General features: G+C 48.7%; 1 protein-coding gene across 1 annotated transcript in view; it reads left to right on the forward strand.

The window, feature by feature from the left end:
• Positions 1-19,163, forward strand: part of DNAJC11 (DnaJ heat shock protein family (Hsp40) member C11) — a 165,424-nt gene that overhangs the window by 75,265 nt on the left and 70,996 nt on the right. The window contains exon 4 of the mRNA XM_063437098.1: positions 11,070-11,171. Within this exon, the coding sequence (XP_063293168.1) occupies positions 11,070-11,171 (102 nt within the window). The remainder of the gene's footprint in view (positions 1-11,069; positions 11,172-19,163) is intronic.

A 19,163-nucleotide genomic window follows, 5' to 3' on the forward strand; every position in this document is an offset into this window, starting at 1 on the left:
GAGGTGGGTAGGGGGGCTATGAGGTGGGTAGGGGGGCTATGAGGTGGGTAGGGGGGCTGTGAGGTGGGTAGGGGGGCTGTGAGGTGGGTAGGGGGCTGTGATGTGGGTAGGGAGGCAGTATAGTGGGTAGGGGGGCTGTGAGGTGGGAAGGGGGGCAGTATAGTGGGTAGGGGGGCTGTGAGGTGGGAAGGGGGGCTGTGAGGTGGGAAGGGGGGCTGTGAGGTGGGAAGGGGGGCTGTGAGGTGGGTAGGGGGGCTATGAGGTGGGTAGGGGGGCTATGAGGTGGGTAGGGGGGCTATGAGGTGGGTAGGGGGGCCATGAGGTGGGTAGGGGGCCGTATAGTGGGTAGGGGGCTGTATAGTGGGAGGGGGCCTGTATAGTGGGTAGGGGGGTGGTGAGGTGAGAGGGGGGCTGTGAGGTGGGTAGGGGGCAGTATAGTGGGTAGGGGGGCTGTGAGGTGGGTAGGGGGGCTGTGAGGTGGGTAGGGGGCTATGAGGTGGGTAGGGGGGCTATGAGGTGGGTAGGGGGGCTATGAGGTGGGTAGGGGGGCTATGAGGTGGGTAGGGGGGCTATGAGGTGGGTAGGGGGGCTATGAGGTGGGTAGGGGGGCTGTGAGGTGGGTAGGGGGCTGTGATGTGGGTAGGGAGGCAGTATAGTGGGTAGGGGGGCTGTGAGGTGGGAAGGGGGGCAGTATAGTGGGTAGGGGGGCTGTGAGGTGGGAAGGGGGGCTGTGAGGTGGGAAGGGGGGCTGTGAGGTGGGAAGGGGGGCTGTGAGGTGGGAAGGGGGGCTGTGAGGTGGGAAGGGGGGCTGTGAGGTGGGAAGGGAGGCAGTATAGTGGGTAGGGGGGCTGTGAGGTGGGAAGGGGGGCTATGAGGTGGGTAGGGGGGCTGTGAGGTGGGTAGGGGGGCTGTGAGGTGGGAAGGGGGGCTGTGAGGTGGGTAGGGGGGCTATGAGGTGGGTAGGGGGGCTATGAGGTGGGTAGGGGGGCCGTATAGTGGGTAGGGGGATGTGAGGTGAGTAGGGGGCTGTATAGTGGGAGGGGGCCTGTATAGTGGGTAGGGGGGTGGTGAGGTGAGAGGGGGGCTGTGAGGTGGGTAGGGGGCAGTATAGTGGGTAGGGGGGCTGTGAGGTGGGTAGGGGGCTATGAGGTGGGTAGGGGGGCTATGAGGTGGGTAGGGGGGCTATGAGGTGGGTAGGGGGGCTATGAGGTGGGTAGGGGGGCTATGAGGTGGGTAGGGGGGCTGTGAGGTGGGTAGGGGGGCTGTGAGGTGGGTAGGGGGCTGTGATGTGGGTAGGGAGGCAGTATAGTGGGTAGGGGGGCTGTGAGGTGGGAAGGGGGGCAGTATAGTGGGTAGGGGGGCTGTGAGGTGGGAAGGGGGGCTGTGATGTGGTTAGGGAGGCAGTATAGTGGGAAGGGGGGCTGTGAGGTGGGAAGGGGGGCTGTGAGGTGGGAAGGGGGGCTGTGAGGTGGGAAGGGGGGCAGTATAGTGGGTAGGGGGGCTGTGATGTGGATAGGGGCAGTATAGTGGATAGGGGGCTGTATAGTGGGTAGGGGGGCAGTGATGTGGGTAGGGGGGCAGTGATGTGGGTAGGGGGGCAGTATAGTGGTAGGGGGGCTGTGAGGTGGGAAAGGGGGCTGTATTGTGGGTAGGGGGCTTTATAGTGGGTAGGGGGGCAGTACAGTGGGTAGGGGGGCTGTGAGGTGGGATGGGGGGCAGTATAGTGGGTAGGGGGGCTGTGGTATTGGTAGGGGGCTGTGGTATTGGTAGGGGGGCTGTATAGTGGGTAGGGAGCTGTGAGGAGGGTAGGGGGGCTGTGGTATGGGTAGGGGGGCTGTGGTATGGGTAGGGGGGCTGTATAGTGGGTAGGGAGCTGTGAGGTGGGTAGAGGGGCTGTGGTATGGGTAGGGGGGCTGTGGTATGGGTAGGGGGGCTGTATAGTGGGTAGGGGGCTGTATAGTGGGTAGGGGGCTGTATAGTATGTGGGGGGGCTGTGATGTGGGTAGGGGGGCTGTCTGTGAGGTGGGGGCTGTATGGTGGGTATGGGGCTGTAAAACGGTAAATACCTTCAGTTTCCTGTTGGTCCGGTGGGCATTTTTTCAGCACCATGCGTGGGGGCGGAGCCTGTGAGTGGGAGGCGGAGCTTCTGTTTGGGGGCGGGGCATGCAGCCGAAATGATTGGAGACTGACAGGTCTCCCTGCAGCTGCTGCCAGCCACACCAGCCCCCAGCTCCTCCCTCCCCTCGGACTGACAGGCTGGCACAGTCCGAGGGGAGGATTTATCATAATAATCATTAGGGCTTTCAGCCCGGCCCCAGCTTAATGCGGCCCACCGGGAAATTTCCCGGTATCCCGGTGGGCCAGTCCGGCCCTGGATGTACAGTCAGACACAAACACTGCCACACATGCTGATACACAGACATACAGATGCATACTCTGGCACACATAGTGATGTACACGCTGCCACACATACAGAAGCACAGACACACACGCTGCCACACATACAGAAGCACAGACACACACGCTGCCACACATACAGAAGCACAGACACACACGCTGCCACACATACAGAAGCACAGACACACGCTGCCACACATACAGAAGCACAGACACACACGCTGCCACACATACAGATAAACAGACTGCCGCACGTGCGGAGACACAGGCATACTGTTCCAGACACGGGTGAAGATTTTAGCGTGGCTTGGGCTGGTGGGCCTTGCTCCTCTTCTGGTCGTCGTCGTCCCCCCCTCTTGGTGTTCTGTCGGATTTAGTGGGTGGAGTTATGCAGGTGGAGGCAGCGTGGCATTTTCTGATTGAGCTGGAAGGAAGTGCCCGGCTCACTCTCACTTCCTCTCAGCTCTCCCTGCATGTTAGAAGGGGCCTGATGGACCTTCAACCTTCACCGTCAACATTGATTTATTTTTTATTTTTTTTGCGTACCCACAGGGGAAGTGCATTGTACCCCTGGGGGTATGCGTACCACGTTTTGGGAACCCCTGCTCTAGCACCACGCCTCTGCCCCTAATTGAATATATATTTGCTCTTTCGAAATGGTAACACATAGTTTGAAGGGAGACACTATAGTCACCAGAATAACTACAGCTTAATGTAGTTTTTCTGATGAGCATAGTCAGTCCCTTTAGGCTTTTTCATGTAAACACTGACTTTTCAGAGAAAAGGTAGTGTTTACATTACAGCTTAGTAACACTAGTTGCCTCTGTCAGCCACTAGAAGTGCTTTCTGGGGCAGTGCTGCAGAGGCGGATTGGGGGCGGCGGCAGGACCTTTGATCAGGACCCGTGTGGCACTGGAAAAAAGGTATTTTACTTTAGGGGTGCAGGAGGGGATCAGGAACTCTACATGTGTTTTTAATACTATAGGGTATTCCTGACCCTATAGTGTTCCTTTAATTACATTGTTGGCCCCAATTCTGTTAAGTAGATTGTGTCTACTTGATGCATCTATAGTCTGGAAATAGCAAGCAAGGGACTGATATTGAAAAGATGATGACCCGTCATGCATTAATGGCAATTAGAGTAAAATATTGTTTGGTAATTTGCTATTTCTTATCAAATGTAGGGGGTGATTGGAATATTTTTATGACTGAGCTTGTTCAAGGGACACTAACCACCAAAACAAATTTAGTTTCATAAAGTGGTTTTGGTGTATAGATCATACCCCTGATCAAGCAACCTCCCTACACTTCTTTCTGTAAAGAGAGATCTAATATTTAAACTTTCTCTGTTGCGCTGTGTGTTTAGTCTAGAATCTCCTGCTATGTGAATAGCCCACTACAGCCTGTAACATCTGAATATGTTTAATAGAGTTCGAGATAACGTCTAAAGTAAACACACTGTATTGTATCATATTTTCATATATGCTGTGTGAGTCATTACCAGAGGTGTTGTGGCGAGGGCTGGAAAAAAAAGGAAACAAAAGTTATTTAACTGCTAAATCTGAGAGAATTTAACAGTGACTGCAGGGGCATGATCTCTACACATTAACTGCTTCATTAAGCTAAAGTTGTTTTGGTGCTTAGAGAATACTTTTATATACTTATAAAACAATATTAAATGTTACAGGCAACAAAGCAAATTCTCAGACAAAGATAGTCAAATTGGTTCTTGTCTGCTGTAATGCATTTTTTCATTTGTGATTTAAGGGGATACTGTTTCTTGGTAATCAAATTGGTTCTTGTCTGCTATAATGTGTTTTTTTTTTTTTTTTTTTTTCATGTGATTTAAGGGGATACAGTTTCTATCTTAAAATGTACAAGACAAAACCCCTTTTTATACATAATAACTGTACTTTAGCATTAGTAAACCTGGGCAGTAAAATTGATTTAAACCAACAGAATAAGTTGGCTGATTATCTATAATTTGACTCTGAAGCTGGTCTTTATTTTATTGGTCTTGGAGAGATAACATTGGATTTGAAATACCAGCAGAGTCGTAAATCCTAGCACCGGTGATTTTCAGAAATTGTCCTTCTAAAAATAGGATTCTCTTTCTGTGGTACGAAATTGGCAGAAAAAGATGAGGGAAATGGGCCAAAAGCGAAACGTTTGCAATATCTGTTAGATATAATCTGCTTAATGTACAGTTTGAGATTTGTAGCAGTTATTGCAGACATTATTCTATCTCACTCATTAGTGTCTTCCTAAGATAAGGATATTTAGACAAAGGAGTCTCTACTTTTGTGCATTAATTACTAGCCCTATTGTCTTTTATTATTTTGTCCTTTAAAAAAAGTTAAACCAGTCTGTTGAACGGATTGGGTCATAGTTTCCTCAAGTAACTTAATAACTGTTCAATTGAATCATGGTATTGTTATTCAAGATATAGCCAGAAAGGTGCTTTAACAATGATGTGCCTGCTCCATTTAACACATACTTTTATATCTTGGCGTGTACGGTTTTTTAAATAACCACCTAGATAAGACATGCAGCTATTTTGCTTTTAACTTCTCTTTTGCCTAATGGGTTAATACAAGTTGCCTTTCAATGTTTTGGGTTTTTTCTTATTTTGTTTTTTCTTTTCCATTTTTTCCTGGGTATGGGTCATGTTTCAAAGCTCTACATTTCCAGAGATATTTTAGATTCTACTCCTGTAGCTCCTCGTTTTGATGTTTTAGCTATGCTGTGTTTACAGCTTTATCATTTTATGGATTGATATTAAAGTGAACCCAAAAATATATATATTTTTAATATTTATATTTTTGTATTTTTCATTAATAGTTGTTAAATTTTAGTTGCCTTCCAGTGTTTAGAAGAAGAAAACCGAAAATGCTATAGTAACAACAAACCAGAGAGAGGCTTGTTTTGTTTTTGAGTGTTGTGGAATATCATCTCTATTAAGATGGGTTGAACTAATAGAATTCCTCCCCACCACCTACACGAAGAAGAGTAATTTTAGGCTAATATGATGATGCTCAAAAGGTTTTATTTTCAGGATCGATGATCTCAAGTCTTTCAGAATTGATTGGAAAATTGTGACCATGTAAAAAACTGTCATTGTCTTTTACACTGTATGTAGACAATTCAAGCCAAGAACAAAAGTATGTTATAGCTCATACCTGAGGTTTTCATAAGCCGTCTTAAAAACAAAAAACCTTGACTCCTATTCATTTAACACAATCCGACCAAACAGAGAGTTGATGATGCTTCCTACTTCATAAACAGTAGGGCATAAATAATATGTAGATGTTTTAATATTAAAGGGTTTCTCCAATCGTATTGGTAAGATATAGAAAAATGTCCTATTACCATTATTTTATATGTCTCCCAAAATAAACCCCAAAAGAGCATTTTAAAACCAGTTTAATGTACCTCAATCCAGCCCCAGGCAAAGTTCCCTGGCACTGCTCAGCACAACCCCGTCATGGGAGTCGCACCAACGACCAATCAAAGGCTTCTTATAAAAGCATTATAGCCTTTGATAGGAAATTTTAAGAGCTCAGTGTCCATGTGCGCTCTTGGAGTCGACATGGGAGGGGGAAAGGGAGAAAATAAAGCAATCATCTGATTTGCTTATGTCTGCAGACTACTGCTTGAATTCAGGCATGAATTAGCAATAACTGTATAAGCCAGCCATTAAAGAGGCACAATAGTTAACCAGATGACTTCATCTCAATGTAGTGGTCTTGCTGCAGCGTCCCTGTCCTTTTAATCCACAATGTAAAACATTACAGGTTTTTAGAAGCTGCAATGTTTACAATGTCTTCCTGACAGTGAGTAAAGGTGTTTCCGAGCTCTGAAGGAGTAAAACTCGGTCACTTGACGCCAAAGACCTTTGTGTCTGGTGTGTGGAATGATCTGTGTATTCTGAAAAGACAGTGCTAGAGAACCGGTTGCCACCTAGAAAGGCGGGCTAATAGCGCCGCTGGGTCTATTGAGCAGGTAAGTATGCTGAAAACACCAAGAAGACACGTAGACGATGAGTGAAAAACCTTGAATTTAGACATTACACTTGACTATAGAGAGGACAATAAACATGATTGAAGAACGTGATTTGCTATCAGAGCATTTATTGTAGTAGCTCTGATAGCAAGTTGGCTCCATTGTATACATGGAGTTTAGATTTCACTGCCTAAAATGGTCTTTTAAACAGTTTATCACTGATTAATCTATTTGTTACCCATTAGTGGCATCTCCAGGATCCATACTGGGGGGGGGGGGTGCACACATAAGGGGGGCAGTTATAAAATGTGTGTGTATATATACACACACACACACACATACACAGGGCTCGACAAATTCTAGACGCCATGTCGCCTGCCATTTGTCAGCCCTTTCCTAAGCCGCACAGGAAACATTAAAGCTGGCTGCCGCGGGGAGCATGGAGGTGGCGCACGAGGGAGCTGTAACCTTCCTGCAGTTCCTCTCTGCTCCGTTGCGCGCTCTTTAGTGACACCTAGGTAGGTGTAGGTGTAGGTAGAGGTAGGAAGGCTGGGAGGATTTAAATAAAAATAGCAATTTGAGAGAAAATGTGTGTATGTCTCAGTGTGTGTGTGTGTGTGTGTCAGTCAGAGAGTGTGTGCCTTTCACTGTATGTCTGTCAGAATGTGTGTATGTCTGTCGGTGTGCGTCTCAGTCAGAGATTGGGGGGTGAAGTTTGCGTACAGTGAGGCGATCTTCCATGCAGGGGCAGAGCTTGTGTGCCGGGGATGCTGCTGCACAGTGGCGGAACTGACCCACACACACACACACAGATCAGCTCCCCCAAACACAGACTGACCCATCCACACACACAGACTGGTTGACCCATCCCCACACACACACACACACACACAGACTGACCCATCCCCCCCCCCCACACACACACACACACACACACACACACACTCACTGACCCATCCACACACACACACACACACACACAGAGACTGACCCATCCACACACACAGACTGACCCATCCACACACACAGACTGACCCATCCACACACACAGACTGACCCATCCACACACACAGACTGACCCATCCACACACACAGACTGACCCATCCACACACACAGACTGACCCATCCACACACACAGACTGACCCATCCACACACACACACACACAGACTGACCCATCCACACACACAGACTGACCCATCCACACACACAGACTGACCCATCCACACACACAGACTGACCCATCCACACACACAGACTGACCCATCCACACACACAGACTGACCCATCCACACACACACACACACACAGACTGACCCATCCACACACACAGACTGACCCATCCACACACACACACACACACAGACTGACCCATCCACACACACACACAGACTGACCCATCCACACACACACACAGACTGACCCATCCACACACACACACAGACTGACCCATCCATCCACACACAGAGACTGACCCATCCACACACACACACACAGACTGACCCATCCATCCACACACACAGACTGACCCATCCACACACACACACAGACTGACCCATCCACACACACACACACAGACTGACCCATCCACACACACACACAGACTGACCCATCCACACACACACACACGCACGCACACAGACTGACCCCCACACACATGCACACACTGACCCACGCACACAGACTGACCCCCACACACACACACAGACTGACCCCCACACACACGCACACAGACTGACCCCACACACACGCACACAGACTGACCCCCCACACACGCACACAGACTGACCACACACGCACACAGACTGACCCCCCCACGCACACGCACACAGACTGACCCCCCACGCACACGCACACAGACTGACCCCCCCACACGCACACAGACTGACCCCCCACACGCACACAGACTGACCCCCCCACACGCACACAGACTGACCCACCCCACACGCACACAGACTGACCCACCCCACACGCACACAGACTGACCCCCCCCACACGCACACAGACTGACCCCCCCCACACGCACACAGACTGACCCCCCCCACACGCACACAGACTGACCCCCCCCACACGCACACAGACTGACCCCCCCCACACGCACACAGACTGACCCCCCCACACGCACACAGACTGACCCCCCCCACACGCACACAGACTGACCCCCCCCACACGCACACAGACTGACCCCCCCACACGCACACAGACTGACCCCCCCCACACGCACACAGACTGACCCCCCCCACACGCACACAGACTGACCCCCCCCACACGCACACAGACTGACCCCCCCCACACGCACACAGACTGACCCCCCCCACACGCACACAGACTGACCCCCCCCACACGCACACAGACTGACCCCCCCACACACGCACACAGACTGACCCCCCACACACGCACACAGACTGACCCCCCACACACGCACACAGACTGACCCCCCACACACGCACACAGACTGACCCCCCACACACGCACACAGACTGACCCCCCACACACGCACACAGACTGACCCCCCACACACGCACACAGACTGACCCCCCACACACGCACACAGACTGACCCCCCACACACGCACACAGACTGACCCCCCACACACGCACACAGACTGACCCCCCGCACACGCACACAGACTGACCCCCCGCACACGCACACAGACTGACCCCGCACACACGCACACAGACTGACCCCCCGCACACACGCACACAGACTGACCCCCCGCACACACGCACACAGACTGACCCCCCACACACACGCACACAGACTGACCCCCCACACACACGCACACAGACTGACCCCCCACACACACGCACACAGACTGACCCCCCACACACACGCACACAGACTGACCCCCCACACACACACGCACACAGACTGACCCCCCACACACACACGCACACAGACTGACCCCACACACACACACGCACACAGACTGACCCCACACACACACACGCACACAGACTGACCCCACACACACACACGCACACAGACTGACCCCACACACACACACGCACACAGACTGACCCCACACACACACACGCACACAGACTCACACTTACCAGCAGCTGCCTGGATGCCTCTGTGCAGAGCTGAGCTTCCTCTCCTGTCTCTCCCCTGTGCTGCTCTCTCTGACCCAGGAGGAAGTCCTCCCAGCACAGTGCCCTCTCTGGCTTCACGTGATTGGGGGGGGGGCCCTCTCTGCGTCTCCTCCCTCCGTCTCCTCCCTCCCTAGAGACACCACTGTTACCTGTGCAGCTTGCTCATTGGTTTTATGGATGTTTCGAAGAAATGTCTACCCCCCTCTGTTGACTTTATACATTATTGTATAGTTGCAAAGCTACTTACAAAATATACAAAACAGACATGATTTCTTTAAAACGCCTTATGAATCATTAATCATTTCGACAATATTATTACAGTTTACAATTAATTTCACTACAATTTGTTGTTTAGTCAATAAACCCCATTGTGTATCATTTTAACAAAGTTCCCCTGTGTACTTCAATACCTACTTAATTCCACAAACATTTTTCCACTTCTTCCTGTACATATAGTGCGTCCTATTCTGTTTGATGAGCACAACAGATCTGTCTGTTACAAACTATTAATTCCTACTGCTGTCAATGTAATAGTTGAGAACTGCTCCATCTGCTTTTGTTCTCATACAAATCACTCCCAATTCCCAAAACAAGATTTTGTGTTGGGGGACCATAAACAATATATATATCATTTTGGTCTGTTGTGAAGAAAGGTAGAAACATATTTCGTGAAGGATAATGATGAATACATCATACATCATCCATTTTTCTTCTTGATGAGTTGGACTAAGAAAAAACTAAAATTTTATCTTTGCAGCCATTCTCATGAGTAAGGTCTATAACTTTGCTTCTTTACAGCAGCCAACAGGAGAACTTTTTACCCTCGTGGCAGAAGCACAAAAATACTTGTATTTTTTTTAGTTTTTTGTGCAAGAATATGCCGTTATAGGTAACGGTTTTAATGGTACCTGTTATAACACTTTAAACTTTGCAGAAATTAATTCTGTGCATACATATGCACCACTTTGAGAATTTCACTACAAATTGTTAAACATGCCTTCAAGCTGTTCTCTTGCTTGGGGGGCTGTGCCAGGTGTGTGGAATGATCTGTGGATTCCCAAAAAAAAAGAGTGCAAGAGAACCGGTTGACACCTAGAAAGGCGGGCTAATAGCGCCGCTGGGTCTATTGAGGAGGTAAGTATGCCGAAAAAAACACCAAGAAGGCACGTAGACGATGAGTGAAAAACCTTGAATTTAGACATTACACTGGACAATCGGCAATAAACCGGATTTAAGACAATTTGCTATCAGGGCATTTATTGTAGTAGCTGCAGTTTCTGCTCCTATATCCACGCTAAGTATTTGAGAAAGAACAGCCTGCAGCGGCTAAATACTTGACTCAATATAGGGGGCAAAGTATTTAATTTTTGTCAAAGTATATAAACATTTATATATGCAATTGTAAATATGTTCCCAGTGTTAACATGTTTCTTTTTATTTATTTTCCTTTGATTTTCTTGCTGTGTATAAAATGTGCTAAGTAAAGATGTCGGGCTTCATCGTAATTGCTCAGTGCCCTGTTCAATATCCCGTGTTTTCCTGTGTTCTCCTAATGCAAAGTTTTTTGTTGTTTAGGTTGTAGAGAGAAGACGGACAGCAGCTGAGATTAGAGATGAATTTGAGAGATTACAAAGGGAACGAGAAGAAAGGCGACTTCAACAGAGAACCAATCCAAAGGCAAGTCTGTTCATTATTAGCGGTCTTTTTCACTGCCAATAACCTTGAAGTAAATCAACTCTAAGTCGTGGCAGCTTTTTAATTGTCTTTCCTTGATAAAGATGACAAAGCAAATTGAAACAGTGATTTTTAAAGTTTTGTTACATTTGTGTAGCATTTTGTAGTGATAATTAGTGACATTCATATTTATTTATCAATGTTTATCAATGTTTACCTAGTGTTTAACTCCATTTGATAAACCAATACATTTGGTTATGCAGTGCCTTCAATGCGTGCTCAACATCTAGAATGATTTGATCCTTGCTTCTTGTTTTTTTTTTCATATTGGTTTATTTGTTTTGGTAGCAAATTGTTCACCCTTTGATTGCAGAAGTATTATATTGCAGTAGAAGTATTGCAATATGCGTTGCACCTCCTTGCTGATCAAATAGTATTGGGATGCAAAGTGGGCTTCCCGTTTGAAATACAGTCTTTAAAAGTCACCACTTGTATGTATCCACGTTAAAGTATGACACCTGTGATATTTCTGTGAATTAAAGGGAAACTCCAGTGCCAGGAAAACAATCCGTTTTCCTGGCACTGCAAGTCCCCTCTCCCTCCCAACCCCCTATCCCCGGTTGCTGAAGGCCGGTGGGCGAGACTGATCCCACCCACCGGCCAGGGAGAACTAATTTGCATTCGCAGCAATGCCGCGCATGCACATTAGAGCTCCCCATATTGGGAATTGAGCGACGCTGGAGGTCCTCACATAGCGTGAGGATGTCCAGCGACGCTCTAGCACAGCTATAGAGCAGGAAGTGCCCTCTAGTGGCTGTCTAGTAGACAGCCACTAGAGGTGGAGTTAACCCTGCAAAGTAATTATTGCAGTTTATAAAAACTGCAATAATTACACTTGCAGGGTTAAGGGTAGTGGGAGTTGGCACCCAGACCACTCCAATGGGCAGAAGTGGTCTGGGTGCCTGTAGTGTCCCTTTAAAGTGCTGTAGTTTTCATACAGCATAAAGCATCTCTGTATGACGGTGCCATGTATTACATTTCTGAATATGCTCACTGGGAAAACATTGAGCTTTCTCTAACTTTTTTATTAGTAAGGAAGTTAGAGGATTTGTGTCCTCAGGGAAATGCTGTAGAGAGGAATAAAACTACAAAGACACCCACACACCCCTTGAGACTGAGCCAGAGAAACGCCGTCTCAGCTGAAAGAACATACTCTTGGAGCTACAGCTAAACGTGGTCAGTGGATGTTTGCAAATAAAACAAATTCTACCAAATTCACTGCCTGGCATCTTCCCCAAAAAACATTTTTGATTGAATGTTTCTCAAACTAGTCCTGGTATCCTTCTTAAAACATAATTGCCAGATCTTTAAAATAAGTTTTGGTGATCCTTGCAGATTTATGTATATTTAGAAAATGTTTGATTGGCGCATTTCTTTTTTATTTATTTTTATTTTATAAAGGAAGTCACAAACACATTGGCATTGATTTAAGTCAGTGCTCCCCAACCTTTTTATCGCCGCGGACCGGTAAACGCTTGATAATTTTTCCGTGGCCCGCTTGTTTTGATTTAATAAGACAAAAAAAAAAAAAAACAGTCACATATATTAAAAAAACACGCAGACACATACATAGTCAGAAAATCACAAACACAGTCACATAAAGACATAGACTCAAAATTGTGTGTATGTGTGTGTCAGCGGTGCAGTGTGTATGTGAGGGTGGCAGTGTGTGTGTGTTTGGGGCGGTGTGTGTATGGGGGCAGTGTTTGTGGGGCAGTGTGTGTAGTGTGTGTATGGGGGCAGTGTTTGTGGGGTAGTGTGTGTAGTGTGTGTATGGGGCAGTGTGTGTATGGGGCAGTGTGTGTATGAGGCAGTGTTTGTGGAGCAGTGTGTGCAGTGTGTCTATGGGGGCAGTGTTTGCGGGGCAGTGTGTGTAGTGTGTGTATGGGGGCAGTGTTTGTGGGGCAGTGTGTGTAGTGTGTTTATGGGGCAATGTGTGTAGTGTGTTTATGGGGCAGTGTTTGTGGGGCAGTGTGTGTAGTGTGTGTATGGGGCAGTGTGTGTAGTGTGTGCATGGGGGCAGTATTTGTGGGGCAGTGTGTGTATGGGGGCAGTGTTTGTGGGGTAGTGTGTGTATGGGGGCAGTGTGTGTATGGGAGCAGTGTGTGTATGGGGGCAGTGTGTGTATGGGGGCAGTGTGTGTATGGGGGCAGTGTGTGTATGGGGGGTAAGGAGGGTAGGGAGGCTTTTTTTTATTTATTTAATTAATTAAACTTATATATTTACTTATACTTAATATATTCATGTCCCCCCTCCCTCCTCTCCCCCCTCTTACCTTTACTGTGAGGAGGGGGGACATTTCTTAGTCCCTGGTGGTCCGGTGGGGATTCCCTGGTGGTCCGGTGGTGGTGAGATGAACTCTAGCCCAGTTACAGGGCTAGAGTTCACTCTCGCGAGATTTGGAGCGTTGCCGTGGTTACCGCGGCAACGCTCCAAATCTCGCGAGAGGAGGACCCGGAGGAGCTGCAGGTAAGAGCTCCCGGGTCCTCTCTCATTCCCTCCGCTGCCGGCTGTCAGCACAGTGCCTGCAGACCGGGGAGGGAGATCTCTGATCTCCCCTCCGGTCCGCAGGCACATTGCAGGGCTGGCACTTGGGCAATGCCAGCCCTGCATTAGCCGGCAGGCTCGCACACCCCTGGGCGGCCCGGTACCGTTTGATCCACGGACCGGTCCGCGGCCCGGGGGTTGGGGAACACTGATTTAAGTGATTTCTGACACATATCTTCCATAAATGCCTCGGCCCTCACCTCTTACCCGGGAGATTAAGTAGCCAGAGGCGGCTCTAGACTTTATGAGGCCTTAGGCGAAACGCAAACATGAGGCCCCACTAACAAAAAAGTGTCACATATACACATTGATGCACTGTCTACCTGTGTATGTGCCTGAGAGTGTGTCTGACAGAGAGTATCATTGTGTGTGTGAATGTATGTCTCTGTGAGCATGTTTGCGTTTTTGTCTGAGACCCTGTGTATGGGGTAGCTGCTTGAAGTGTGTTGTGTGTATGGGGGGGGTGATGGTGAGAGGCGGGTGATGATGAAAGGGGGGTGATGATGAAAGGGGGGTGATGTGAGAGGCGGGTGATGGTGAAAGGGGGGTGATGGTGAGAGGGAGCGGGGGGTGTGATGGTGAGAGGGAGCGGGGGGTGTGATGGTGAGAGGGAGCGGGGGGTGTGATGGTGAGAGGGAGCGGGGGGTGTGATGGTGAGAGGGAGCGGGGGGTTGATGGTGAGAGGGAGCGGGGGGTGATGGTAATGTGAGAGTGAGGGGGGGTAATGTGTGAGTTGAGGGTGGTGTGTGATGGTGGTGGGGGTGAGGCTGAGGGTGGTGGGGGGTGATGGTGAGAGTGGTGGAGGGTGATGATGGGGGGGTGAGGCTGAGGGTGGGGGTGAGGCTGAGGGTGGGGGGGTGAGGCTGAGGGTGGTGGGGGTGAGGCTGAGGGTGGTGGGGGTGAGGCTGAGGGTGGTGGGGGTGAGGCTGAGGGTGGTGGGGGTGAGGCTGAGGGTGGTGGGGGTGAGGCTGAGGGTGGTGGGGATGATGGGGGTGAGGGTGGGGAGGGGTGATGGTGAGAGTGGTGGGGGGGTGAGGCTGAGGGTGGTGGGGGTGAGGCTGAGGGTGGTGGGGGTGAGGCTGAGGGTGGTGGGGGTGAGGCTGAGGGTGGTGGGGGTGATGGTTGTGGGGGGTGAGGCTGAGGGTGGTGGGGGTGATGGTTGTGGGGGGTGAGGCTGAGGGTGGTGGGGGTGATGGTGAGAGTGGTGGGGGGTGATTGTGGGGGGGTGAGGCTGAGGGTGGCGGGGGTGATGGTGGTGGGGGGTGAGGCTGAGGGTGGTGGGGGGTGATGGTGAGGGTGGGGAGGGGTGATGGTGGTGGGGGGTGAGGCTGAGGGTGGTGGGGGGTGATGGTGAGGGTGGGGAGGGGTGATGGTGAGGGTGGGGAGGGGTGATGGTGGGGGGTGAGGCTGAGGATGGTGGGGGTGAGGCTGAGGGTGGTGGGGGGTGATGGTGAGGGTGGGGAGGGGAGGGGTGATGGTGGTGGGGGGTGAGGCTGAGGGTTGTGGGGAGTGATGGTGAGAGTGGTGGGGGGTGAGGCTGAGGGGGGGGTGAGGGTGGTGAGGGGTGAGGCTGAGGGTGGTGATGGTGGTGGGGGGTGAGGCTGAGGGTGGTGGGGGGTGATGGTGGTGGGGGGCGAGGCTGAGGGTGGTGGGGGGTGATGCTGAGTGTGGTGGGGGTGATGGGGAGGGAGAGCCTACCTTTCCCTGGTGGTCCAGTGGGTTCCCTGGTGGTCCGGTGGCCACTGCTTCCGGTCTGCAGCTCCGCATAGCTGCAGACCATGTAATCTCGCGAGATTTCAGAGCGTTGCCGCGGTAACCCGCGGCAACGCTCTGATTGGCCAATTCTCGCGAGTCACATGGTCTGCAGCTCTGCACACTGCGGAGCTGCAGACCAGTGTCTGCGATGGTGGCCGGGCAGCCAGGAGGGGCCTCGCACCCGGCGGCATACCGGGCAAGCCGCCGGGCCCCCTCCTGGTGCTGCAGACCAGTGTCTGCGATGGTGGCCGAGGACCTGACACACTCTGCTCACAGGTGGTTTAGGCGGCCGCCTAAACCGCCTAATTAGAGAGCCGCCTCTGTAAGTAGCCCCTCTTTTAAGTGGCATCTACCCATAAAACACAAAATCCTAACCTACAGTTGACAGTTATTTGCTTTTAGCCTCACCTGACAAATTCTTGCCACATGCTCTTTTCAATTTTCTTTGTTGCCGTTAACAGATTGTAAGAAGCTACAATTCAGTGAGTGTACAAGCAATTGTGGGTTTTACGAACATAAATCAAGCAATGTCTCTCTAAAATATATGTTTGCCACTTATTCCATGTGCTGAACACTTGTGCCTCTATTTTTTTTTTCTTCTTAAAGGGACACTATAGTCACCAGAACAACTACAGCTTATTGACTTTGTTCTGGTGAATAGAATCATTAGCTTCAGTCTTTTTGCTGTAAACACTGTCTTTTCAGAGAATATGCAGTGTTTACATTACAGCCTAGTGATAACTTCACTAGCCACTCCTTAGATGGCTGTTATAGATCCTTCCTGGGTCATGGCTACCTAAAATGCATCCAAACATTGTGTCTTCTCCCTCTGCATGCAGACACTGAACTTTCCTCATAGAGATTCATTGATTTAATTCATCTCTATGAGAAGATGCTGATTGGCCAGGGCTGTGTTTGAATTGTGCTGGCTCTGCCCCTGATCTGCCTCCTTGTCAGTCTCAGCTAATGCTATGGGGAAGCACTGTGATTGCATCAGGCCACCACTTCTAATGATGTAAGCATACTGCTTGTTTTTCTGAGGCAAACAGCATGCAGAGCTACAGCTTCAGGCTTTAATATAAATAAGATTTTGCTATATTTAGGGAGGCATGACGGGCCCAGGGGGGCTAGATGGTGGTTTTAGCATGTTTGTTTCTGACCCTATAGTTTTCCTTTAATTAAATGGATTCTCCAGCGCCAGGAAAACATATTTGTTTTCCTGGCACTGCAGGACCCGCTAGTGCCCCTTTCCCCCCCCCCCCCCCCCCATCCCAAGTTGCTGAAGGGGTTAAAACCCCTTCAGTGACTTACCGGAGTCCAGCGCCTATGTCCCTCCGCTCTGGGTCAGGCTCCGCCTACTCTCCTCCCCCGCCGACGTCATGTGTGGCAATGGCCGAGCACGAGCATTAGACCTCCCCATAGGAATGCAATATACAATGCTTTCCTATGGGGATTTCGGCGACGCTGGAGGTCCTCACATAGCGTGAGGACGTCCAGCGTAGTTTTAAAACACTTTTCGTGTTCTATGAACACGGAAGTCCCTATAGAGGCTGTCTGATAGACAGCCACTAGAAGAGGAGTTAACCCTGCAATGTAAATATTGCAGTTTATGAAAACTGCAACAATTACACTTGCAGGGTTAAGGGTAGTGGGAGTTGGCACCCAGACCACTCCAATGGGCAGAAGTGGTCTGGGTGCCTGGAGTATCCCTTTAAAATCCACTGCATTTGAGAATGACAAGCATTCCTATAAATCCTAGTTGTTGACTTCAGTTTTTATTGTTTGATTTCCTACTCTATGTTCACAAAAGAAAAATATAAAACGTTAACAAAGGACATGCTACAATTTAATATATGCATTTTCCTTGTTGGAGAAAGAAAAGATTTTAAAACGTTGTCTCAATAAAGTTATGGGGGATGGAGTTACTGTGTATGCTATATTATCTTTTCCCCCAGCTGCCCATCCTTTCTTCTTCCGGTTTCCTCCTCTGGATGCTGTACTGTACAGAAAGCTTTACCTTGGCGGATGGTGAAAGGCTGAGAGAACCATCTCACGTCCTATCACTAACAGCCAAGGCTAAACCTTCCTGTACTGTGTGATGGTGGAGAGAGGCAATGGTAATTGTGTTAAACTGTTCGATAACCGTTTAACTCCTGAAGGTTAAGACAGCACCCATCTACTTCTGCTACAATAGAGATGACGTTCCTCTTGATAAAGTTGGTGACGAAACGTTGAGGGGTTTGGTGACTTGTGTTTCTGCCTTGGGGCTTGTAAGATTTCTTGGTATAGTGCCATTGTGTTATTGTCTGCCTCTATTTCTGTTACTTTGTCTATTTTTGTTTTTTGTTTGCGACTAAGATTTTTTTTCTACTTAATAAAGTTGTATTATACCTAATGTTTGAAGTTGTTATAGTGTGCATCTTATATTATATAGATATTTGGATATTTAAACATTTAAGGGAGTGTTTATATAGTTTGCACCTGCCAATTTAAATATAATCATGTTTCTCCATGGGATTTTGGTTTTTGCACTATAGTGTCAGGAACGCAAACATGTATTCCTCTCACTAAAGTTCTAAAACCACCATTAAGGTGATCGGCCCACTTACCTGGGGTTAGAAAGGTGATTTACTCACCCTTTTTCCAGCACTACAAAGGGATCCTTGAATCTCGCCCCGATCCGTTCCTTGGCTGACTTCATCAGAATTGATAATCTCAGTTTATTGGATTGACTGAGATTGTCAATTCTGATGATCTCAGCCAAGGAAGTGGGGCGGGGGCTGATAGAGATGCATTCAATCAATTCCTCTCTATGGGGAAAGTTCAGCGTCTCCACGCATTAAGCTTTAGTTGTTCTAGCGACTATAATGTCCCATTTAAGCATTACAACTACTAACACTATACCTCAGTGTAATGGTTTTGATACAAAAAGAAACTAAAGACATGTTCTCACTTTTTTTTTTTTTATATGCAGACTTACACTTTCGCATGACAAGTATCAATTCCATCAAACTTGGACAGCGATGAATAACTGGGTTAGCCCTTGGTTTTGCTCTCCATATTGGATGGGAATTATATTGGTAATGCAGAAGTGTGGTGCCAGATAGAGCCCTGCTCTTTGTCAAACCTCTCCAAAAATGTTGAAGAGGCTCATAGCCTCTTTGCACCATGACCACTACATCGAGCTTTAGAGGTTGTGAAACATATGTAGATACTACAGTCCTCTAAATTTCCCATCTTCCTTTGTTATTTATGTATTTATTTGAATCATTGCTGTTCCAGTATACATTGCCTTCCTTACAAGCTGCAATTGGGCATTAAATGAAAAACTGAGTAAATATGATCGCTCCTCATTGTATTGCCATACTTTAATTGTACCTTTTTGGAGACTGTGGCATCAGAAACTACAAACACTTTTTTTTTTTTTGTAAAAGTAAATTCTGAATAATGGTTTTGAGGTTGTTTTTTTTTGTTTTGTTTTTTTACCATTAGTGTGCTACAACAGAAAATCTTTCTGCTGTCTGTGCACCACGTTTTTAGCTAGTCAAAGGATTTATTAGTTCCTCGCTGTCACAATGGTGAAAAATGATGCTCGTGTTAACAGTGAATTATTTATTAGGAAAGCACAGATTA

This window comes from Pelobates fuscus, chromosome 11, assembly GCF_036172605.1.
Source record: "Pelobates fuscus isolate aPelFus1 chromosome 11, aPelFus1.pri, whole genome shotgun sequence".
NCBI classification, from domain to species: domain Eukaryota; kingdom Metazoa; phylum Chordata; class Amphibia; order Anura; family Pelobatidae; genus Pelobates; species Pelobates fuscus.